Genomic DNA, 25,462 nt, shown 5'->3' with positions numbered 1-25,462 from the left:
TGAAAGCAAAATGAAGATTGAGAGAGTTTTATTTCTGAAAATCAATCAAAGGATTACAAACCAAAGACTGCAATCAATAAATAAAATATTAGTTTGTATTTAGATTAGTTCGGCACTATGAACAGGTGAGGTTAAATTAAATATTAGTTATAATTGCAAAGAAATTGCAAAGAAATTGCAGCACATAAGACACCATCTCAGACACTGAAAAGGCATTTGCATTTCCATGTGGCCCTTTGGTTCTCATGATGCCTGTTGGAGTTCCATGGTATTTGGTTGTGGCCCTTTGGTTCTCATGATGCCTGTTGGAGTTCCATGATATTTGGTTCATAACCAAATGATCTTAACAATTTCATCAATCCCTTCAAGACTCCATAGATCTCCTGGCTCTGAGAATGCCTTTCATCCAAGGAATAAAACTCAACAACGCTATCATTTACCTCAATCAAGCTACATCCTGGCAATTTTTTGCATCCGGTATCCCTCATTAAAATCTTCAACCGTGCAACATCTTTCCATCTACCAAGATCTCCATAAATATTTGATAGCAAGACATAGTTTGCAGGGTTTTTGGGTTCAAGCAAAATGAGTTTTTGAAGAGCTAACTCAGCCAGATCAAGATTTTTGTAAATCCTGCATGCGCCTAGTAGAGCCGCCCAGATGACAGCATCTGCTTCCATTGGCATCCTCTTCACAAAGTCAATTGCTCGGTCCAAAAGACCTGCTCGGCCAAATAGATCAACCATACAACCATAATGCTCAATCTGAGGCGTAATTGAATATTCATTGACCATTGAGTTGAAATAAGAGGTGCCTTCCTCAACTAACCCAAGATGGGTACAGGAGCACAACACCCCAATGAAGGTGATTCCATCTGGTTTTTCGCCATTGATCTTCATCTGGTGAAACAAAGTTAATGCATCTGCCCCACATCCATGAGTTGCCAAGCCACAAATCATAGAGTTCCAAGTAATAAGATCTTTTAAATCCATGCTTTCAAAAACTTCCATTGCATTCTCTATCACACCACATTTTGAATACATGTCTATCAATGCGTTTCCAACATAAATGCTTCCTTTAAACCCGATTGTCGCAGCATATACATGCACCCACTTTCCCAAGTCAAGAGCTCCTAATCTTGCACAAGCAGATAGAACAGTGACAAGGGTGGCATCATTGGGAACAACAAGGCCATCTATTAGCATCCGTTTGAAACACCGCAATACTTCAAAGAAACGCCCATTATGAGCATATCCTCCAATCAATCCATTCCAGGAGAAAACATTCCGCTCAGGCATCTCCTCAAACATCTGCTCACAAGCTTCAACATCCCCATTATTTGCATAACCATTCAGCATTGTATTCCAAGACATCGTATCTCGGTATGGCATTGTATCAAACAGCTTTCTGGCAGCTTTCATATCCCCTATTTGAATATAACCAGACACCATAATGTTCCACAGCACAACATCACGTTCTGGAGCTAAGTCAAAAAGTCTTCGAGCAAGTGCCACACCATTACACAAAATGTAGCCACTAATCATGGAAGTCCAAGCAACTATATTTCTCTCAAGCATTACAACAAACACCTTGTACGCAGACCCAATCGCCCTCCCAGCAGAGTACACATCGATCAGCGTAGTAGCCACAAATTGGTTCCCTTCAAAGCCTCCCTTAATCACCTCAGAGTGTATCTCTTCACCTTCCACAAATGCTCCGATCTTCGCACAAGATTTGAGGACAAGAGGGAATGTGAAGCAGTTGGGTCTCACACCCATGCTCTTCATTTTCCCAAACAAGAAAACCACTTCCTTGTAAAACGCTTTATGGAAATACCCTCTGAAAATCGCATTCCAAAGCTCCACTTTTGGGTCGAGAAAATGATCGAACAGATGGCGGGCATGAGCCATTTGCTTCAGACCAACCCATGAAGTTACCACATTTGTAGCTACATATCCATTGTGTTGAAAACCATGGGTAATAATCTGGGCTTGAACTTTCTGAAGCAGCGCAACTGTCTTACATGATCGTAACAGAGAAATGAAGTGTTCTTCAAGGACCCAGCGAGGATGCATCTGGGTTCAATATAATAACAGCTTTGCTATGTTTACCGAAACAAAATCCTAATTCAGATATTCGAAAGAAAATCTTAATTTACATATTCGAACTCTAAAGGATAGTTCACACCGTCTCGGTGATCGGAGCAAGGCAAGTGCAAGAGCACGTTAATATGATCTTGGGTGAACATGTCTCGAATATGCTCCTACTCCGTGGCTAAGAGGGTACATGATTTTAAAAAAACGAACTAATAACTTTGGATAAGTTGCAATAATACTACCTAGAGGGTACATGATTTTAGTAACTTTGGATAGGTTGTAAGACTATCTAGAGGGTACATGATTTTAAAAAACCAACAGTAACTTTGGATAGATTGCAATAAAACTATCTAAAGGGTACGTGATTTTAAAAAACCAGTCATTTATTCCTCAATAAGACTATACCGGACCAGCTAGGACCGTCTTAAAAAGAAAAGTTCCTTTTCCTTTGCTTCTGAAACACTCACCTATCACATCCCCAGATGGCTAATTCATATCTCATTTCCTAGATTCTATTTAGTGAATTTTAAAAAAAATCCGAACCCTTGTCAAGGGGCCAATTGAACAGATATTGTGTGTAATGGTTCAATTTCATTTTTTTTAATGAATGTTGTATTTCTATCCCATCAATATGATATTTCAAGACACTTCTCGATCATACCACTTGATTTTCATATATTACGTGATTCAATTGTATATATCTAATGGTTATTAGAGTTGTTTTTAAAGGAAAAATTATTTCATAGTAAAATGGATTAGACATCATTTCATATACAACCATAATTAATTATAAAATATTTAATATGAAGGATCTATTTCACATACGTATAATTTTGTTAATTTTCTTCTTACAAAAAAGGTAAAAGTTTAGTTTAATCAATTAATATCCGACTAAAAGTTTGATTAATTATTACCTATGAAATATATTATTTAGACTTTGATATATTAAAACGTTTTAAATTAATATTTCATGTTATCTTACCATTTAAAATTATTATTTTTATTTATTATCAATATTCCAATTATGTTTTGTATTTATATATCTAACTACTTTTAGTAACTAAAATTTATATTTTTTTAAATTTTAAACTCATCAAGATTGATCTTGGAATAATGGAAAGAAGAAAAAGGTAAATAGTCAATCTGCTAAAAATCTAAACATTTTTTTTTCTTTTATCATATTTCCAAATCTAATCTCAATCTTCCTTATTTACTCCAATTTCTCAATAATATATATATATATATATATATATGATAGTTTAAAATTCTCTCTATCCATCCAATTGATATGGATAGAGAGTAGAGGAGAAATATTTTAAAAGATACCTATGAATTAAAATCATTGACACAATTTATAGCTTTTTTTATCTTAACATAGTTAAATAGGATGGATGCTATCTTTAATGTATAATGGCATTTTCTTCAAAGTATAATTACTATTATTATTATTATATCCACCTTTTGATAGCTTTTATTTTTTGTTATACAAAAATTCCTATAGTTTTTGCTCGTAACTATAAGATATCTAATTTTGAAATTGTTCGTAAATATTTTTATTGCATTTTGTACTCCATTAATTGGATCCTCTTCTTTTCTATAATAGCTGTCTCTGGATTTTACTGTAGAGTTCTTCCTTTCCCTCCCACTGGTATTGGGATGCTTGGAGATGGAACGACTATGGCTTTTTTTGGTTCATTTCTTGTTATCAAACCTAATGCTTGTGGACTCGCAACCTTGCTGTTGTTCTTAATGCCCTTTCTATTGATCCTACTAGAAGGAGATATTTGATAAATACACTAGACTGATGTGAACCTTTGATTGATAAAGATCACATTTTTAGAAATTAACTGCCTAAATCTGTCTGTATCTGTCCCTACAAAAACTGTTTTCCATGTTTATTGGTCAGACTGACTGAAAATTCAACGTTAGTTAGTTAGAACAGAAATGATTAGCAAACCGTTAGAAAATTTCTCTCTTTATTCATGTATATATAAACTCAAAACCACTTACAAATCTCCTAAATCTCTTTCTTCCATCTTCTTCTTCCTTTCACTCACAAATTTCCCTCTTCAATAATGCTTCTAAGAAGTCCATCAACTCTAATTCTCAATCCATGGAAACCCCATTTCAAAGAATCCTCCACGGAGACTGTGATCCTCCACCAATTTCCTAAATCACGGCTCCTCACACTCTCTGCTTCTTCGAAATTGTTGCCGGTGCCACACATGATTGGTCCGGGCATTAAGATGAAGATGATGGGATTGTGCTGTGGTGTGGATGACGTAGGGGAGAGTTCTGATTGCGGTGCTGAAATGGTCGGTGGTTTTGTTGATGGTAAATTCAACCGTGATAGTTGCAATGGCAATGGCAATGGCAATGGTGGTGATGGTGGTTGTTTTGGTTCTTGGGATGGGGATCATACTGAAGAGGACATGGCAGAAATGCATTTTCAGAGAATGATAAAGACGAACCCGAAGGATTCGTTGTTACTAAGCAATTATGCTCAGTTCTTGAAGGAGGTACCATTATATGAGAATTGAAATTACTATCTTCTTTAATTTGATTCTAACTTTTTAACTTTGACATTTGGTTCTGATCATTCATTTTATTCTTCTCTGTTAAATGGAGAATGGAAATCTTGTTGTCTCAAATAGAAGTTCTTGCAAAATCTTAGTTCTGATCCTTTACCACTGTCCATTCCTTTTCTAGGTGTTTGTATGGATCTTGATCTTGAGTTCCTGAACTGACGGGCCGGGTGTATGAAATACTAGAAGATGAACAAAGTGGATTTTAGGAAAAAAATACCCAACAAACTAGAATTTACCTGAATAGGTCCATTTTGGACCTTGAACTTTTAGAAGAAAGTATTTGATTCTTGAAACTTTTCAATTTTTAACAATATATAGTCTTTTGAACCAACAACTCTCAACAAATCTTTCTAATCTTTTCACAAATTGGGACTAAACCATTACAAAATTGGTTTTTCTATGAAGTTGCTACAAGAATGTAAAATGTCTTAAGGGGGAAAAGTTTGAACTATTGTTTTACTATTGAAAAAACTTGTGTGGTTAGTCGTAGAGTTTCATTCTCAAGCAATAATTTGTTGTTTTTATCTGCTGCTAATAAACAGGTTCGTGGAGATCTTATAAAAGCTGAAGAGTATTGTGGAAGAGCAATGTTAGCACGAGGCAATAATGGAAGTGTGATATCAATGTATGCCGAATTGATATGGAGTAATCATATGGATGCCTCCCGAGCTGAAAGTTACCATCTTCAAGCTACTAAAACTTCCCCTGATAATAGGTACGGAGAATGAGATATCCTGCTTTTTCATTAACTATATAAATCCAACACATAGCTTAATAATGTGAATAAAGAACACCAATTATCGAGCTTTTGTAGGAATCTGAAATTTTGATATACAAGGGAAAGAAAGAGAGCTCTTTCTCTCCCACACACATGCTAGCTAATTTTTGCTATAATTGGGACATTGGTAATTGATATATTTGTGGGGTTGTTTTGTTTGTTTAACTGGTGCAGTTTTGTTTTTGCTGCTTATGCACGGTTTCTTTGGGAAGTTGACAAAGAAGTACTCGACGGAGAAGCTCTAATGGACATCTTTGGTGGCAACCCATTCTCATCCCAGTCCTCCTCTAACTAATAATTCATTCTTAGTTTCTCTCTTCAGTCATACTTTTTTTCTTAGGTAGTTTTTCTTTAACTATGAAAGCATATATAATGATTTTTTTTCTTTGCCAATTTGATTCTCAATTTGTTTATGCTATGCAATAAACTAAGAATCCCAATTTTGCAATGAATCTTAATCTTACTCTAAAGATTAGAAATATGATATGTGTACATGTGGCAATTATAGGAGCCCTATAAATATCACGGTGCTAAGACATACTTTAATGATCCGTTTGTGAATTCGAACCAAGTAACATAGAAAGGCTAATTGTCCTCAAAGTTGATAATTCAATCAATCTCAATGCTATCTTTGCATCCTCAACAAGGCTAATTGTCGATAACTCAATCAATCTCAATATCTTTGCATCTATGCTAAAATTTAAAAGAAAAAAAAAACAATATGGAAGAAACAACAAAAGGAGGAGATTCTCTCGAACCATATTCGGAACTTGAGGTCTCTTACTGTGGTGAAGTGCTTGGGGATCAAGGATATTGCTCAAGAAGTAACGTTACCCTCTCTTTGCACCTCCCTTGGATCCTTATCTATCCAAAAATGCCCTGGCTTTGGCAGTGCCAGTCTTTCAATCGTTGGGAAGTTATGCCCTCAACTTCAACACGTTGAGTTGATCGGCCTTTACGGTATTACAGATGCCTCAATGTTTCCACTTCTAGAGACCTGCGAAGGGCTTGTGAAGGTGAACCTTAGTGGTTGCATAAATTTGACCAATGAAACTGTTTCAACCTTGGTTAGGCTGCACGGAGGAAGGATCGAAGTTCTTAATCTTGATGTTGCAGAAAGATCACTGATGCAAGTTTGGTAGCCATTGCAGATGCATGCTTGTTAGTAAATGAACTAGATGCTTCGAAGTGTGCAATCACTGATGCCGGGCTTGCAGTTCTTTCATCTTCAGAGCAGATATATTTACAAGTTCTTTTCAAACTCAATCTTTTTTTTCCAAATCTAGACGTTTCCAAATCTTAAACGTTTCCAAATCTAAAGGATAATAGCCTACGTTTATAGCCTTCGTTTCCAAAAATCTTTTATCCCCATGTTTTTGCCTTTTTGGCAATTTCCCATATATAAATTACAAATCACCCACAAATATCCTAACTCTTTCTTTTTCTTCGTCCATCAACTCCAATTTTCAATCCATGGAAACATTATTTCAAAGAATCCTCTCTGCTTCTAAGAAGAATCCATCAACTCCAATTCCCAATCCATGGAAACCCTATTTCAAAGAATCCTCTTTGGATCTCCACAAATTTCCTAAATCACGGCTAGCAGCACCTTCTTCGAAATTGTTGCCGGCGCCAAGCATGATCGGTTGTCAGGGGATCAAGATGATGGGGACCGGGAAGAGGATTCCCAGGATGGCGGTTTTGGATAGGGGATTGTGCTGTGGTATCGGTTCTTGGGATGGGGATACTAAAGTGGATATGGCGCGAGTCGACCACGGAACGGACAACGGCTTTGGCGGCAACCCATTCTCTCCTCAGTCTCATCCCACATCTCCTCCTGGTAATTCTTAGTTTCTCTCATTTTTGTTTACTCTCCTGAAGATTAGAAATATGGGTACATCTGAGTGGCCGTTAGGGTCGATATAAATAATACAAAGCTTAGAGGAAATGAGTCCATTGTCATGGTAGTCACATTTAAATAGTATTTAATAGTATTTAATGTTTAATGACACTTTACATATTGAAAAAAAATACGAAAGTTCTCCCATATGTTAAAAATATGGATCTGTCAATTAATCGGTGATCTCGACCTTTTTGTCTGCAGGATTTTATCGTAGAGTTCTTCCGTCTCCTCCCGCTGTAGATTTTGCTTCTTTCGATGGAAAGCGCCTCTTTACTGAGGCGCTTAGGGATGGAACTATGGAAGGATTTTTTAAGTTGATTCCTTACCATCGAACCCAATCAGAAATTACTTATTGTGGACTCACATCCCTTGCTGTTGTTCTCAACGCTCTTTCTGTTGATTGTGGTAGAAAAGGGTGGATTGATGAGACTATGCTAGACTGTTGTGAACCTTTGACAAACATCAAAACTGATGGTATCACATTTGGTAAGCTTGCGTATTTGGCTTGCTGCAATGGTGCTAAAGTGGTAGCTTGTAGGACAAATGAAAGCACAGTTGATGATTTTCGTAAGCACGTTATATCATGTTCATCCTCTCAAGACCGTCATATGATCACTACCTTCCATAGAAGAGTTTTAAAACAGACTGGAGCTGGCCATATTTCACCGATTGGGGGTTATCATGCTGGAAAAGACATGGTTCTCATCTTGGATGTTGCACGTTTCAAGTATCCTCCTCATTGGGTTCCACTCATCCTATTGTGGGATGCCATGAACACAATTGATGATGAAACGGGACTACATAGAGGGTACATGATATTATCAAAGCTAACTAGGGGACCGTCTATTCTTTACTCTCTAAGTTGTCAGCATGAAGGCTGGAATAATGTTATAAAATACTTAACAGAACAAGTTCCTTTACTTCTGAAAACTGAAAATGTGAAAAGTGTAGATGAATTACTTTCTGTAGTATTTAAATTGCCACTTCAAAATCTAAAGAACTTTATCAAGTGGGTTGCAGAAGTCCGGGAACGAGAGGATGGGAATCTAAAACTAAATGCAGTGGAAAAAGGAAAACTGTCTCTCAAGGAAGAGACATTGGAACAACTACGAGCGACTGAACTCATCAAACATATCAAACAGTTATTGGCATCTGGGACTCTATGTGAAGGCTTCGAATCTTTGTTTGACAAAGATGCATTATCCGACGAAATTGCTGCAACTGTTTCTTGTCAAGGGGCAGAAACTTTAGCTGTGAAACCTTGCTCAGCTGATCGACGTTGTCAATGGCCATCTGTTATTGATGTTCTTACCATATTGTTGCTATCACTGCCCCAACATATTTGGTTCAACCTTAAAGATGAGAAGTTGTTGGCCGACATTAATAGGCTCGTTGGAGAAAACTACCTTCCTGCTTTGCTTCAGGATGAGGTTCTGCACTTGAGAGAACAAATGCAATTTCTTATGACTGATCTCATCTCTTAATCCTCCTCTTCTTCACATTAAAACCATATGGTCTGAAAATGAAATGTACGCTAGGATGGTCTAACAGATGGTCTCTAGGGTTTATTAATCAAAATTACACCATGTTACATTGCTTTCTATAACATGTGGTGGGACCTATATTCATGTTTACTACACATAGACTAACTCGTGACAAAGTTTTTTTTCGAAGAAAACAAATTAAAAACTTTGGACCCTAGTCTTCTCTCAACAATATGGGAGACTAGAAAAGGACTCAAAACTTGACTTCAAGTTCAAAGATATATAGTTTTAACAAAAATTCATTCAAACATCTTAACTAAGGACGACATATCTTTAGCTCATTCTTTACATCTCGATCCAAAAACGATAATTTGGTAAACAAAACAATTGAAGATATATACTTTAACTAGCTCTGGTTACATGATCAACTAGTTGTATTAGACTTAATTAATTAGAAATCGAAGTAAATTAATTTTGGATCTTTATATAAAATAGAAATATATTTATCCTAGAAAATCTCTCAGTCAAGAGATGGTTAGTTTTGCTCCAAAAGATGTGAAAGTTAGTGGTAGACAATATATATATATATATATATATATATATATATATATATATATATATATATATATATATATATATATATATATAGTTCTTTCTACAAAACATGATCTTCTCCCCTTAGAGCATCCATCATGTTCTATGGATGTTTCTCTTCCAATAAATAAAAAAAATTGAGAATGATTTTAATTCATATATCCTTTTAAATATTTCTCCTCTACTCCCTATTCATATCTATTTGATGAATAAAGAAAATATTTTAAATATTATATATTATTTAGGAAAATTATATCAAATGACAAAAAAATTTAGAAGAAGAGCAGTCCATAGCAATATATCAGACGACTATCAGAGTGTTATAAAATGACTTTTTTTTTGGCATATTGCAAGGACCTTTTTTTTGCATATTGCAAATATGACATATATCAGACGATTATTAGAGTGCTATCAAATTTTTAAATTTGCTACTTTTACAATTTAGAAAATCTAGTGACATGGACCCTATTATCATAAATTTTTTTTACTATCTTTGCAAATGCGCCTATTATTTAAAGGGAGAAAAGAAAGAGATTTGGAAGTCATTTGTCATTTGGGTTTCTTCCAAAATTAGTTATTTTATTTAATAATTTTTTTAAGAAAAGATATTATGAGTCAGGATGTGCACTTTGACATCATCCCCACTTCATTAATATAGATTAATAACCTACATGAGCAACAAGATACAAAAGCCTACAGAGAAGCACGAGAGCTAGAGAAAAGCCCATGGCAGGAAAATTAAAAAGCAGCAAGATTAATAGCAATCGTAGACACATTTGTAGCTCTCGTAAATAGAGGAGATCTACTAGTCCAAAATCTCGAGAGCAAGCAAATATCCTCCCAAAAGTCAATGGTCGATTTGTTTTTATCTTTAAAAATACGATTATTCCTATCCAACCATGCAAACCAAATCATAGCCCCAGTAGCGTTGAATTTGATGATAATTTGTTGCAAAGCTTAACGAGGCAAAGATCGAAACAAAGGGATCGTCGGGACATCTTGATGTTGATTTTCCCAGCCAATTATTTAATAACTGACAATATAATATATATGATAAATCAATATTTTTGTTAGTTAGATATATAAATACAAAATTCAATTGAGATATTGATAACAAATAAAAAATTGTTTAAACTAAAACTACTTTATTTTTTAAGAAAAAAACTTTAAAAGATTTCTACCCATGTAAAGGAGGAATTTTAGAAACCCTATGCCAGATGTGAAACAGATCTTCCTATTGAATATTTTATAATTAATCCATTTACTATAAATAATTTCTCTTTGAAAAAATCACTCCCTTCCATATATATATATATACATTCTAATCATGTTATATATGAAAATCAAGTGGGATAACGAGTAGGTGTCTTAGATATCATATTGATCCGATAGAGATACAACATTCATTTTAAAGAAATGTAATTAACGAAAAGTTCATTCGATCAAAACCCATGGAAGATATATCCTATTTAGTTCTTCGAATAGAGTTTGCCCTATTCCATCGCCCTCTCTTCAAATGGTGTTTTCTTTAAATTATCTATCATACATTTGAAAGAAATAGAATCTACTAACATTACAAGGACACTTCAAATTACGAGTATCATACCTATCTTTAGCATCGTCAATATAATGTAGTCTCAAATCTATTTAGAATCTGAATCAAACTTGTGAACCCCTCGATCACACTCAAATCTTTACAATTTTCCTGTTCCATCCAATATAAATACCACAAAACACAAAATCATATTATTATAATATATCTTTTTCTTCTTAAAGTTGAGCCCATTGTCTTGGATCTAACCCCAACAAGTCTGCAAATTCCTCGCCCACTTTACCTTCTTAACCAAAATGAAGATGGTGCGTCACTATATAGAGTCCCAGATGCCAACAAACTGTTTGATATGTTTGGAGAGTTCAGTAGCTCGCAGTTGCTCCAATGTCTCTCCTTGAGAGCCAGTCTTCCTTTCTTCTCTAGCTCTCGGATTTCTGCAACCCATTTTCCTTTCCTGGTGCCTTGGTTAGCTTTGATAAAATCATGTACCCTCTAGGTAGTCTTATTGCAAGTTTATTCATGGCATCCCACAATAGAGTAAGTGGAACCCAGTGAGGAGGATATTTAAAACGTGCAACATCCAAGATGAGAACCATGTCTTTTCCGGTGTGATAACCTCCAATTGGAGAAAAATGGCCAGCTCCAGTCTGCTTAAAAACTCCTCTATGGTATGAAATGATCACGTGACAGTCTTCAGATGATGAACATGATATGACCTGCTTACGAAAATCATCAACAGTGCTTTCGCTAGTCCTAAAAGCTACGACTTTAGCTCCATTGCAGCGAGCCAAATTCACAAATTTATCAAATGTGATACCATCAGTTTTGATCTTTGGCAAAGGTTCACAACAGTCCAACATAGTCTCATCAAACCATCTCCACGGTCCTTTCCATTTTCTACAAGGATCAATAGAAAGAGCGTTGAGAACAACGGTAAGGGTTGTGAGTCCACAATAAGTAAGTTCTGATTGGGTTTGATGGTAAGGAATCAATTTAAAAAACCCTTCCATAGTTCCATCTCGAAGAGCCTCACTAAAGAGGCGCTTTCCATCGGAAGAAGCAAAATCTATGGCGGGAGGAGAAGGAAGAAGTCTACGATAAAATCCTGGAGACAAAAAGATTGTCAAGATCTCCAATTAATGGAGGAGAAAATAGAAAGGTAGTGGAAATTTTAGCATAAATGCAAAGATGGCATTGAGATTGATTGAATTATCAACTTGATGACAAATAGTGTCCACACAGACTGATCTTTATACTAAAAATTAAAGGATGCCTTAGCATGATGACATTCAACCAGATCCATGTTTTTAACATATGGGAGAACTTTCATATTTTTTTTCAATAGGTAAAGTGTCATTAAACATTAAGTACTATTTAAATGTGACTACCATGACAATGGACTCATTCCCTCTAAGCTTTGTATTATTTATATCGCCCCTAACGGCCCACTCAGATGTACCCATATTTCTAATCTTCAGGATAGTAAACAAAAATGAGAGAAACTAAGAATTACCAGGAGGAGATGTGGGATGAGACTGAAATGGGGGAGACAATGGGTTGCCACCAAAGCCGTGGTCGACTCCCGCCATATCCTCTTTAGTATCCGTATCCAAAACCGACATCCTCGCAATCCTCTTCCCGGTCCCCATCATCTTGATCCCCCGACAACCAATCATGCTTGGCGCCGGCAACAATTTCGAAGAAGGTGCTGCTAGCCGTGATTTAGGAAATTTGTGGAGATCCAAAGAGGATTCTTTGAAATAGGGTTTACATGGATTGGGAATTGGAGTTGATGGATTCTTCTTAGAAGCAGAGAGGATTCTTTGAAATAGTGTTTCCATGGATTGAAAATTGAAGTTGATGGACGAAGAAAAAGAAAGAGTTTTGGGACATTTGTGAGTGATTTGTAAATTTATATATGGGAAATTGCCAAAAAAGGCAAAAAAAAAAAAAAAATGGGGATAAAAGATTTTTGGAAACGTAGGCTATAAACTATTATCCTTTAGATTTGGAAACGTCTAGATTTGGAAAAAAAAAAAAACAACAGAGTTAAAAGAAAATGAATTTATATCAAATTTCTAATTGCCTTTATGAAAATTCATAGGTAATATTATAATTTTAATAAAAATATGGATATTCTTTTAATCATTTTTTATTTCAGTTGTAACTATGTAAACTGATATCAAATGATATCAAATTTCAATGATAAACAGTTTCCATATAGGAAAGTTGATAGACTATTCCATTCTTTCCATAGTTGGAAGAGTAAACAATTAATGAATGTGCGATGGAAGGCAATGGCAAAAACCCTTTTTTTGACTTCTTTTCCATATTCTCTTTGGTTGCCATTTAAATACAAACCATAAAAAGATTTTTCACACACTTCATTTTTTATTTTAAAAAAAATGGCAAATTAAGTGTAGAGATTTCAATATCTTAAAAAAAAAAAAAAAAAACCCTTTTGGATTGTGACAAAATCAATTGGTTAAATTATAAATTTACTTCCTAAACTATATTTATTTAGTACTTTTAGGTTGACGTTGAGATAAACATGTCCACAAAAATTTAATACCCATTTGAAAGATTTGTAGAACTAAAATAATCTAATTTATGTTATAAATTTATCGGACATAGAATTCAACTTATTTGAAATTTAGCCAATTCAATTACTAAAATAAGTCTTGAGATATCATATCTATTCGATAGAGATACAACATTCATTCGAAAAAAATGTAATTAATGAAAAAGTCATATCCGACCTAGAACCGTGAAAGATATATCCCTGTTCGGTTCTTCAAATAGAGTTTACACCCGTTCAACCCCCGATACCAGTTCTTCGAATAGAGTTTTCTTTAAATTCATTTGATAGAAATAGAATCTGTTAGATGAGGTAGGAATTGGCAGTTTGCCATTTGGGGCGTACTAGAAAAGAATAATTAAATGAGTGTTTTGTTGTATGTGAAAGGGTATATATATATGTATATATATATCTGTGTGTGTTGGGGGAAAAGGCTGCTAAAAAGTCAGTGTTATATATTATCCAAACACAGTTTGTTTTTCTGATATACTGTCTATAGAAATTCAATCATACATCTCTTCACAATGTGAACCAACATGTGAACCCTCGATCACACTCAAATCTTTACAATTTTCCTGTTCCATCCAATATAAATATATACCACAAAACACAAAATCATATCATTATAATATATCTTTTTCTTCTTCAAGTTGAGCCCATCGTCTTGGAGCTAAGCCCAACAAGTCTGCAAATTCCTCGTCCACTTTTACCTTCTTATTAGCCAAAATGAATATGGTGTGTCACCTTATTTATTTGTTTGTTTGTTTTTATTTAGCCCAACAAAGTGTGTCACTTTCTCTGTTGAACTATGTTCTAATTCACAAATTCATCCTTATACTAAAGATTAAAGAGTATGTCTTGGCATGAACTTCAACCTAATTAACGTATATAGGTAGAATTTTTTATTAAAATTTCATGTTATCTTAATCATTTAAAATTAAACTTTAAATTTGTTATCAATATTCCAATTAAATTTTGTATTTATCTAACTAATAATCAAAATGTAATACTTTTTTTTTTAATTTTAAACATTTAAAATGAAAATATTGATTTAGTATACATTTCCAGTTCGGATAAATAAGGACTAAATCTTTCTTTTCTCTCTGTATATCATTTGGGAGAAACCCAAATGGAAAAGAGTGGCAAATAATATATAATGTTTAAAATTAAAATTCTCTCTATCAATCAAATAGATATGGATAGAAATTAATTAGTAGAGGAGAAATATATTTAAAAGGATATATGAATTAAAATCATTGACTCAAAATTTTTATTTTTTATTTATAGAAAAAAATAAAAAAAATAATTGGAAATGAATTAATACATAGAACGTGATGCATTCTCTAAGGGCTAGAAGATCATGTTTTGCAAAAAGAACTTAACCTTTATATTTTGTGCCTAACATTATGTATGTGTATCTATTGGAGATGTTTTCTAGGATAAATATTTTCTGTTTCTATTTTATATATTAATATACCAAAATTAATTTACCTCAATTACTAATTAATTAAGTCCAATACTAGTTGATCGAATGTTTGGATACAATTACTTACCGTGACTCTAGTTATCACTTTAGTTTGATTTCTCAAATAGAAAGTCCAACTATTCAACTAGAAGTGTATATGTCTCTTCAATTTTTCTATTTATTGATTTATCGTTTTTGGATGTAGGTGTAAAGAAAGAGCTATGAATGTGTCATCCGTGGTTGAAATGTTTGAATGTGTTTTTGTATATATATATGGGATAGTTGCAAATGTAGCAATTATATTCAAAATAATTAAGTATATAACAACATTTTAAAAAAATTACAAATATAGTAAATTTTGTCCAAATCTATCAATGATAGGAGTTTATCACTGATAGACCATGTAGTAAATGTTGGTCTATCACTGATAAACCATAAAAGTCTATTAACGATAGAAGTCTATCACCGATAGACTTTGCTATATTTGTAATTTCTTTAAAATATTGCTACATACTTCGTAATTATTCTAAAAATTACTACTTATTATAATTACCCTGTATATATGTGTATATATATATATATTGAACTTGAGGTCAAGTTTTGACTCCTCTCTGGGTTCACACGTTGAGAAGCGAATCTTTTAAGATCGGGACCCAGAGTTTTTAAGTGTTCAATTTTATGCGTGGTAAACATGAAAATCGTTAAACTAACATAAATTAAAGCTTGTGCAATGATCTTTCAAGTGATGAAATATTTAGTTCTTACCCAACACGTGTTATAGAAAACATAGAAACATGGTGTAACTTTGATAATTAATACACCCCTAGTCCATTATTGGTTTTTAGACCATCCTAGTGTACATTTCATTTTTAGACCATATGTAATAGTGCTTTTAGACAAATGGCTTTTAATTTATTAATCATGGTATATATATATATATATATATATATATATATACACTAAATTTCGTAGGTATAATAAGATGTCAATTAAATTAAAGTCAATTGGAGGTTTGGATATCTCAAATAATAATATAGGTTTTTTTTTAAATGATATGAAATCATACCTTTATATATAGGTTTGTTCTGTATCCATGTCTGGCCTCGTGGTTTAATTTAAAAGTACTTGATATTGAATAACCTAATAATTGTATCATTTTATTAAATTTTACTTTATACTTAATGGAATTGTAGAATACAATGGTAGTTTATTCTATGTATATTATGTGTATGATTTTTATTGAAATAAATTAATTGAAAAGCCAAATCTAACTCATAAAACAAAGTGTCTTAACAAATTCAACTAAATAGCTAATTTTAGTGAAAAGAAGTTGTTAAAGTAAGTTTAGCTCAATAGTAATTGACATGATTTTTCACTCTAAAAGTGATAGAATACACCGATAGAAGTGTATCAATGTTTTATCATTGAGAGATTTTTAAAATATATTTTATATTTTATTATACTATATTTGAAAATATTCATTAAATGTATAAAATTTCATTATCGTTTATGATAGATCACTTTTATTTTTTATTTTTAAATTTTTAGAGACCTATATAGGTTTAAGATCAATATATTGACACCAAATTGAAAGTTCACATATCTATTATATTCTTTTAAAAGGTTTAAGATTCAAATACAAAAAAAGACCCACGAAGTTCAAGAAGTACTAAACTCATAATTTTAACGCAGAAAATAGATTTTAAATATTTTTTTTTTGTCTAAATCAAATTTAATTTATGAGAAGACCCGGTTAATAAAAATGAATAGAAAACTAATCTAAAATGAGTTTATAACAACAACTCACGTAGTAATTAAGATATCAAAGGTTAAAATCCTTTTTCTAATATTGTAATAATGATAGATAGAGAATAATGACATGAATAAAAAAGCGATAAATACTCAAAATGAGCTTGTTGGTTGTTAATCCGTGACATTGACATAATTTTCATTCCTAGATAGATCAGAGGTTATTACCTCATCTCCATATCTTGCATCGAAACATTTCAACTACGTTGATATCTTTCTAGCACATTCACTATCACGCTTCAAGATCAAAACCGACAAAGTAAAATAAAGAAAACAAAATTGATATGAATAAAACTAATATGGTGAGAGAGGGAGGGAGAGAGAGAGAAGAGAGGTAGGGAAGTAGAAATGAATGGGAAAGAGGGATGAATTTGACGTTTCAGATTCCAAGTGTCAGAAACATGTTTTTATGATATCACTCTCTAAAAACCAAATTTACCACACAATTTTATGACACACACTCCCACACCTTTCATTCAATCTCTCTCTTTCTCATATATATATATATATTATATATACACTTTTTAAATCTCAAAAACTCATTCCTTTTTCTAGTTTTAAAAAACGTAAAAGAAAAAAGAAACACCTTTAATTTTCTTAGGTAAATATGGTCCATTGTGTGTATATATTTAGACCTTTAATAAACAATTATAAACTTCATTGTATATATCATTATAAACCTTAACTAACAACTGTATTGATTTAAATTTTGTATCATTATGATTATTATAAGTTGTATCAAATTAAAATATAATAGAATGTTTATACAATTATGTGAATTTAAGGTTTAAATTCACATGTATAGAAAAAGATTAGGGTTTAGAAATTAGTACAATTTTTCATTTGATGTTTAAATTGATACAATTTCCAAAATTTATAGTTTGAAATATTATTGAAAGAATTATTATTTTAAGATTTAAATTTATACAATCCAAAAAATTGAAAGCATAAATCATCGATAATTTTCCTTTCTTTTTCTTTTCATAAAAACTCCACCCTTAAAATATGGGGTGAAAACATGTTTAGCTACAAAATCAAAACTTTGTTTTACATATTAGATATACATACATTATTTTGGTGAAAAATATACTATATACATGCAAGAAATTCATGGGCTTTTTTTATAGAAATCTGAAAAACAGCATATATATGTGTGTATATATATATATGATCCTTTGGCTTTAATAATGGTGCTTTTAGTGAAAGTGATTCTGTAGCAAGTGAAAATGGAATTCCAGGTGCCCTAAAATGAAGATTGTGGTCCAATTGCAATTGTGAAGAATTGCTTCTCACATAGGTCATAGTTAATTATGAGTTTACAGTCCCACATATATATATATACATATTTGGTTGGACAAAAGAAAAAACATAATCTTTTTTTTTAGGATTTTGGCTTTTGAAAGCAGAAAAGAAAAACACTTTCTCTCCCTTTTTTTTCCATCAATCCCTATTACTAGGATTTTCTTGTTCAATTTTCATATATTAATTTTGATGATCAGTAACCACCTAAAGAGAAACTTCTGGCTTATACCCACTTGTTATTTTCTAAAACATTCAGTCTTCTCGATCACTCTACTTGGGTCTTTGAATGATGTATAAGAATTGTTCTTTTCGATAAGAACGTGTCATGTTACGTAATAATGATTCGCTTGCTCTCTCTCTCATTTTGACAGTGAACTTTAAATGCTATTATACACTATTCGTTTTGATTTGTACTTGTATATTCATCGTAATTTTGTCTTAATTAGATATTGTTACTAATTAGACACTAAACATGTTTTTGGCCATAGCACCTAATGTTGCATTGGTCGAACGGAAATCAATTACACAATTAGAAGATCCTAACATTATTGCCCTAATGGAGTCTGTATGGATCGAACAAATCTAAATTCATTTTTGGAAGGAAAAAATATATTAATATGATCAATAAGATTTTGTTTGATGAAAAGTACCATTTAATATATTTTTTAAACTTGCAATAATCTTTCATCTTTCTTAATTTTCACAAACCAAAAAACCAAGTCTAAACTAATTGTTCTTCGTGTAACGAGCTAGAGCCATTAATTGGTAGGATCAAAAGCGATATTTTGATGATCGAGAGAGCATGAAGATGTTCCATCTTTAATAAACATTGATTCTTTTAGACATAAGGTATATATAGAAATGCAAAGTCATGGTGTAATGCATACTAAAGTGTTGTTCTTTTTCTTTTTCAAATTGAGTTCAAAATAATAATTGTAGTTTCTTCTAAGTTCCACTCCCCCCCCCCCCCCTCCCTGATTGAATTAAATGGATGCTTATAGAAGAAAAACAAATTCAAAATGCCTTTCCATCAAATAGGTGGGGATTCCTTTTTCAATTATTCATTTTGTTTGGATTCCAAGAAAAAGGAATTAAAGAAAAAATGGATTGTCAAAAACAAATTTAATGAAAGGATATGATGCTGTTGGTAAAGTCCCACTTGTTTGCTTATTGGAGATCAAATGTATAGAACATTAAAAGTCCCACTTGGTTGGGATTTTGAAAAGATTGGTAATAATTAATTGGGTAAATTAACAAAACAAATAACTTCATAGATGGAAACATATAAATATGTTCGATTATAAATTTATCAAATAGTTAAATCGTTGAAATAATTAAAATGATAAGAGATCGAGGATGTTTCAACCTAGTTGAGATGTTATTCGGAAATGTCTACTGCATCTCTATTATTTATTATCTTTATCTTCGTAGTTTCTAAAGAAAAAAATTCAAATGGCTATGTCCAATAAAGTATAGTCTTGTTAAACTAAATTCAAACTATTTTTTTTTTCAATACTTTAGCCATCCATTATTCTTCTAAAAAATGGACCAAAATGAGGAACAAAGTCTCTCGTTCTAATCTATCTACGATGAACAATGATAAGATATAGATAAATACAGATGTACAGTAGTCTATGGCAGAAGTTTGTGATTATTATTTTGCTATATTTATAAATATTTTTCAAAACTTTGTCATTGAAAATAGTTTTTCAATATTGTATATCACAAATAATTTTAAACTTTCATTTATTTAGGGTTGAGACACGAGGACGTCTCAAGTAGCTAGTCACTTAACTTAGTACTTAACTCGTTGAGTTAGGCATGCTTAATAGTAGAGTTGTGACAAGATTTGGTGTATTATTGGTATGGTCGCACACTATATTATTTATCCTATATCTATGCATTATAATATAATATATATTTGCATATACTTGGTTTGCAACTTATGATCATATATATATATATATATATATGGTATCAATTTCGATATAAGCATCATAGAATATGATTCAAAATCTATATATGTGTGCCTATTTGCTTCCCCATTGCATGAAAAGCATACAAAAGCAAAAGATAAAAAATGAAACTGATGGGATCAGTGATTTTTTTTGCTAATGCATCAAAGGCAAAGCTCCCCCTTTTCACCCTTTCTAATTATTCACCTTTTATCAATATGCCCACTTGTCCTTTTGCCTTAAAAATCAATATGTTTCAAAATTAGGGTTACACATACATACATATACATACATATATATATATATATATATATATATAGGTTCAAAAAGGGAAGAATTTTTTTATTACTTGTATGCCTAGTTCAATCAAGGTGCCATTCCTTTTAAAGCTTCCTTAAGGCTATAAGAAGTACATATACAACTTTTGGTTTGCCTATCGAATCCATTCAATGCTGCAATAATATTGTTACTATTAACAATAATCAAAGATAAGCTAACTGTCGTTTTATTTTCTTTTTTAGGGTAGATCTTTCGTAAAAATAGTTGCATATTAATATGCACAAACTATTTGAAGTAACTTTTCAATCTAACCTTTAGTTGTATATGAATACTATTTTACGAAGTTTCAAATCATATATTTGAGCAAAAAATTAAGGAAAAAGAGAAAAAAAAAACTAAATTCAAAATTGACTATATTTTATTCCATTTTTATTTTTTAATCATTTAATAAAAGTACATAGAGATTGTTAATGGTTTGAAACATCTATTTTGTAGTGCTTAGTATAATGAACATATATTTTATCCCTAGCAGAGTTCAAACTCTCTACTTCTAGTTAAAACTTAGAGATAAATAAGCGAAACATATAACCAATCGAAAAGATAATATTGTATCGATTAAACTCACTTTTCCCATTGAAGTGGGGATGCATACATAATCAAATCAGAAACATTAATAAAAAGGAAATACAGATTATAGTTCACAATCAATAAACTAAATTGCAAATAAACATAGAAAGGAAACAAGGAAACATATGCATGGCTGTTAATTTGTTCACTCCTTGAAAATACCCAATTTTCAAGTGCTCTAGAAGAGTTTTTTTTTTTTCTTTCTTTTTTTTCCCCTTTTTTTTGGGTTTAGAGATCATAATTTTTCCTTTTCAATATCTAATTAATACCCAATTATGATCATAATCATTTCTTCCATCAATCAATAGTGCAGCCCTGACACTGACATCAGATGCTTCTCAGATCCCTATCATCAAATTAAAATAACAATTGTTATATTATAATTTAAAAAATCAAGTCAAAATACCACTCATAAATTATTAATCTATTTTGTTTCTTTAATTTTTCCCTCCATTAGTTTCTTAACCATCATCAAGATGAAGAAAATTTTATGAAAAAAATAAGGAAAAGAAGAAAACAAATATGTTTTTAGCCCTAATCAAACAATTAGTAATGTTTTACGCATGCCCTAATCTCCTTTAGTAATTATTTTGAGTACATAAAAACTACAAACCATGTGTGGGTGTAATTACTAATTTCTTTTGAATATTGGTAACAAATTGTCTTTATGGTTTGTCACTAAGAAAAGAATATTACAATTTTTGTTCTTGTTTTATATGCTTAATTTTCAAACCGACTTACTTTCAAAAATGGGAAACTAAAAACGAAAATGTAAGTAAAATCAATCACTTCAAAACTATTTAGATAACATATTTACTCACATCATTCTTAGTCTGCAGATTGTTGGTATCCAGCATGAGGCCAAAATGAATATGTGGGAAATGTGCCCACTGCCATTTCAGAAAACAAAAACCAAGTCAATACCCAAAAGATTATAAAAAAAAAAAAAAAACACTAATTTATAAAAACGAGATTTCAAAAAACGTAACAGTATGTACATTATGGACGACATCAAAATGATACATGGATAGGTATAACTCGAGATGCACGATGAAAAAGATAAAACAATGGTAGTGTATACATATATATGTACTTACATTTTTAGCAGCAGTACTGAAGGCTTCCCTGTGGGTAATATCTGGATTAGTTGCTTTGATCCTTTGGATTTCCTCTCTGAATTTTATGTAATTTTTGTCAGATTTTAAAAGCAAAAAGAGAGAATTGAGATCACCCATTTAAAATTAAAAATTCACCCAAAAAAAGAAAAAGTTATATATAATTTTTAATGTATATTTTCTTCATACTTTATAAACTGATTATATGCAGAAGGTACTCTCTGCCTCTTCTCGGGAGCTGAAAAAAGAAAATAACAACTCGGGTGAAATATTTAAAATTGGAAAAAGAAAAATATAATCATCATAATTATTATAGACAATTTGATCTATAGAATATGAAACATTGTTGTAATTTGCAATAATTTTCTTAATTATTATGGATGATTGTATACTTACGTCGATTAATGAGCCTTTGATCATGATGATCATTTGTAGGGTTCTTAATTGGAGCTCTCATTTTCATCTTAGTGTTGGATTTTGATGATGATGATCCCAATTCAACTCTATAGTGATCACCTCCACTCCCACTGTGGCTATGGTTTGATGCCTGAATTTTTTTGTAAGAGAGGAAAAAAATGGGTTAGAATGAGATTAAGTACTTTTAATAATTGTTTTAATTAAGAGAAAGAGAGAGAGGGGGGGAAATTTATAACTAAGTTAATCTTTTGAGACATTGAAGCTTAATTAATTGGTTAAACCCATTTCATAAAATCTAATTAATTAAGCTTTATGGTTACTAGCTAATAAGGCTAACTAAGAGAGAAATTAAGGTTAATTAATTATGTTCTATTGAAAGAGAGAGAGATTGATAATTAAGCTAATTTATTGATCAGAGACGTAGAGTTGTTCAATTTGTGCTTTAAGGAAACATGAAAGCATAGATCGAAAAAATTGAAATTTTTTCTTTTAATAGTAGAATCCAAAAATTTGAGAATTCTTTTGGGATGGAGAGCGGAGTGAATAGTTAGATTTTTTTAATACAATAATTATAGGGATTATGGAAGATCGAACTTTCCATCACAAAGATAAAAGGTCGTATCATTTATCGTTAAAGCTAATCTCTCACTTAAAAAAAGAGCCAGTTTGTTGTAAATTGTCATCAGTATGTTTCTTTGGAAAATTTTGAAGAAAAAGAAAGAGGGGATTCAATTAAATTGGGGAAAATAGTGAAAAGAGAGGGAAAAAAAGTCCAAGAGAAAAAATGAAAAACCATGAGTTCAAATGGATCTGTTGTTTCTTTAGTAGAAGACAAAAGCTTTGGAAAAGACATGAGAGATTGAACCTAAGAAACCCTAAAATTCACAACAAATCAATCAAATCAACAAAATAATAATAATAGCAATAAATTAAAATTTTTATATAAAATTAAAAAAAAATGCCTCAAAGTTTGAAAAAATTTCCAAACTAAAAAGAAATAAAATCCCTAGCCTTTCTGATTCCCTTACACAGCTAACAAAAAGAAAAAACATAAAATAGGTTATGGGTTATGGCGGCCGCTGTCAGCGCCACCACCACCACCTCCGCCGCCGTCTAGGGTTTTCAAAACTTCACTGACCCATTTGGAAATTCAGTCAAAATTTCATCTTTTTTCAACCCAAAAGAGAAAAGAAATGAAAAAAGGAAAAAAAAAATGTTACTTATTTTATTTTAATTCATTTTTCCCCCGCCAAGGCCGCTGCTGATCTTCAGACATATTTGAGATCTCTCTCTTCACTAAAATAAAGGATGAAAGAAAATTTACCTGAGAATTTTGCCATGAGAGAGATTGGAAAGCAGCAGCCATATTCACTGACCAGAGGTTGCTGCAGTGACCACATCGGACGGTCACGATGTCAAAGAGATTGCTGCATGGAACACTCACCTTAAAAAAGAAGGAAAAAAAAACATAAATTGATTTTTCTTAAAAATTAGCCCTAGCTAGCTAGGGTTAAGAACAAGAAAATGATCAAGATCTTCATCAGCTTAGTGGGTTTCTAGATCTCTCGTTTTTTAATGCTTAGAGATATGCATAAACTAAGATCTCTAAACCCTTTTTATTCTTCCACTCAATCTGAACAGGACTCAACTGATTTTAAACCATTTCCCAAAGATCTTATGTTCGAATTTCCAGAAAAGAACAAACGACTCGTAGAGTAAGATTACAAAGGAATGGTGCTCCTTCTCTCTCACTAGATTTTTCTTACAAAATTAGTAAAAAAAAAATGGGGAAAAAAAATACAAACCCACAAACTTTAGAGAGAAAAAAACACAGAAAAAAAGGGGGGGGGGGGGAAATCAGATCTTTATAGCAAAAATGAATTGATAAAGATTTAAACTTTTGGAAAATTTGATGAAATTAAATTAATTAAAGAGTAATTGATAATATATATATACCGCTAGAACAATATTGCAAAAATTGCAGGGGATATAACAGAGTTGTTCTTGAGCACTACTGATGCAGCTTGACATGATTGAAAACTAAAAATAACAAAGCTTTTTCAGAAGAAACTAGAAATCTTTTTAAAAAATGAAATGAGAGAGAGAGAGAGGGGAAGAAGAAATAGATGTGTGTGTGTGTGTGTGTGTGTGTTATATATATAAATATATATATATATAAATATATATATTGTTCTTCCTGAGGTTTCAATGTATTAAAACAGTAAAACTTCTGGCTTATATATAGAGAGAAAAAGAGGGTTAGAGAGAGAATATAAATATGGGATCAAAAAAGAAAGTTAGAGAGAGAGGAGGAGTAAACATAACATTTTGTATAAAGTTATTTTATATACTAATTTTTACACTATACCCAAAATACTCTATTTATACAAACCTTAAGAAATTAATGATTGGTTTTTCTTGTGAGGAAAAACTATTTTGAACCATTTTAATTAATTGTGTATGTATGTTTTGGGTTTGATTCCAATAATAAAGGCTGAGCAATGAAGGAAGATATTTTGGTTGGATAAAATAATAACAACAAAATTTTAATTAATATATTTAAAGTTTTCAACTTATCTCTCTATGGAGCCAAAATAATATAATATTTTGGTTGGAGAAAATAATTACATTATTGGGTTTAAAGGTTAGAACAGTGCCTTTTTTTTTTACTACAATTTGGTTAAAAATTACGTACTTATGCTAGTTGAATTGTCCTCATTTCTAATTCTTTCACAACCATATATTGTTAAGAAAATAACTCGAGTTCTCACGTTTTCAAGTTCTCAAGTGTTGAATACATAACTCTTCTTACTCTAGCTTCTTGCTTTATTAATTATTTCGTTGTTTTATTTGACTATTGAATTTTCAAAAGATATTTTTTAGTGCTATATTATATAAGCTTTTAGTAAATCAAACATAT

General features: G+C 31.8%; 5 protein-coding genes across 5 annotated transcripts; 2 read left to right on the top strand and 3 right to left on the bottom strand.

Moving 5' to 3' along the window:
* On the bottom strand, window positions 1-2,488 carry LOC103497177 (pentatricopeptide repeat-containing protein At1g08070, chloroplastic-like). Its single transcript, XM_017046412.2, has one exon. It carries the CDS (start codon window positions 2,073-2,075, stop codon window positions 294-296), a length of 1,782 nt encoding a protein of 593 aa, XP_016901901.1. The 5' UTR covers window positions 2,076-2,488; the 3' UTR covers window positions 1-293.
* Window positions 2,489-4,140: 1,652 nt separating this feature from the next.
* On the top strand, window positions 4,141-5,933 carry LOC127149429 (uncharacterized). The gene is made up of 3 exons (XM_051084830.1): window positions 4,141-4,615; window positions 5,227-5,399; window positions 5,637-5,933. The coding sequence occupies exons 1-3, from the start codon at window positions 4,172-4,174 to the stop codon at window positions 5,755-5,757; spliced, it is 738 nt and encodes a 245-aa protein (XP_050940787.1). The 5' UTR covers window positions 4,141-4,171; the 3' UTR covers window positions 5,758-5,933.
* A 99-nt stretch (window positions 5,934-6,032) lies between these two features.
* LOC103497195 (glutathione gamma-glutamylcysteinyltransferase 3-like) lies at window positions 6,033-8,973 on the top strand. The gene is made up of 2 exons (XM_008459306.3): window positions 6,033-7,302; window positions 7,567-8,973. The coding sequence occupies exons 1-2, from the start codon at window positions 6,936-6,938 to the stop codon at window positions 8,847-8,849; spliced, it is 1,650 nt and encodes a 549-aa protein (XP_008457528.1). The 5' UTR covers window positions 6,033-6,935; the 3' UTR covers window positions 8,850-8,973.
* A 1,977-nt stretch (window positions 8,974-10,950) lies between these two features.
* LOC103497160 (glutathione gamma-glutamylcysteinyltransferase 3-like) lies at window positions 10,951-12,935 on the bottom strand. The gene is made up of 2 exons (XM_008459262.3): window positions 12,509-12,935; window positions 10,951-12,100 (listed from the first exon to the last, which is right to left on the bottom strand). Exons 1-2 carry the CDS (start codon window positions 12,834-12,836, stop codon window positions 11,415-11,417), a joined length of 1,014 nt encoding a protein of 337 aa, XP_008457484.1. The 5' UTR covers window positions 12,837-12,935; the 3' UTR covers window positions 10,951-11,414.
* An 8,054-nt stretch (window positions 12,936-20,989) lies between these two features.
* On the bottom strand, window positions 20,990-24,841 carry LOC103497152 (axial regulator YABBY 5). The gene is made up of 7 exons (XM_008459252.3): window positions 24,499-24,841; window positions 23,867-23,986; window positions 22,522-22,672; window positions 22,315-22,363; window positions 22,108-22,183; window positions 21,832-21,900; window positions 20,990-21,356 (listed from the first exon to the last, which is right to left on the bottom strand). Exons 1-7 carry the CDS (start codon window positions 24,571-24,573, stop codon window positions 21,312-21,314), a joined length of 585 nt encoding a protein of 194 aa, XP_008457474.1. The 5' UTR covers window positions 24,574-24,841; the 3' UTR covers window positions 20,990-21,311.
* Window positions 24,842-25,462: the final 621 nt, after the last annotated feature.

Source organism: Cucumis melo, chromosome 5, assembly GCF_025177605.1.
Source record: "Cucumis melo cultivar AY chromosome 5, USDA_Cmelo_AY_1.0, whole genome shotgun sequence".
In the NCBI taxonomy this organism is placed as follows: Eukaryota; Viridiplantae; Streptophyta; class Magnoliopsida; order Cucurbitales; family Cucurbitaceae; genus Cucumis; species Cucumis melo.
The sequence above is the reverse complement of the archived record's forward strand: the minus strand, read 5'-3'. Positions and strand labels throughout refer to the sequence as shown.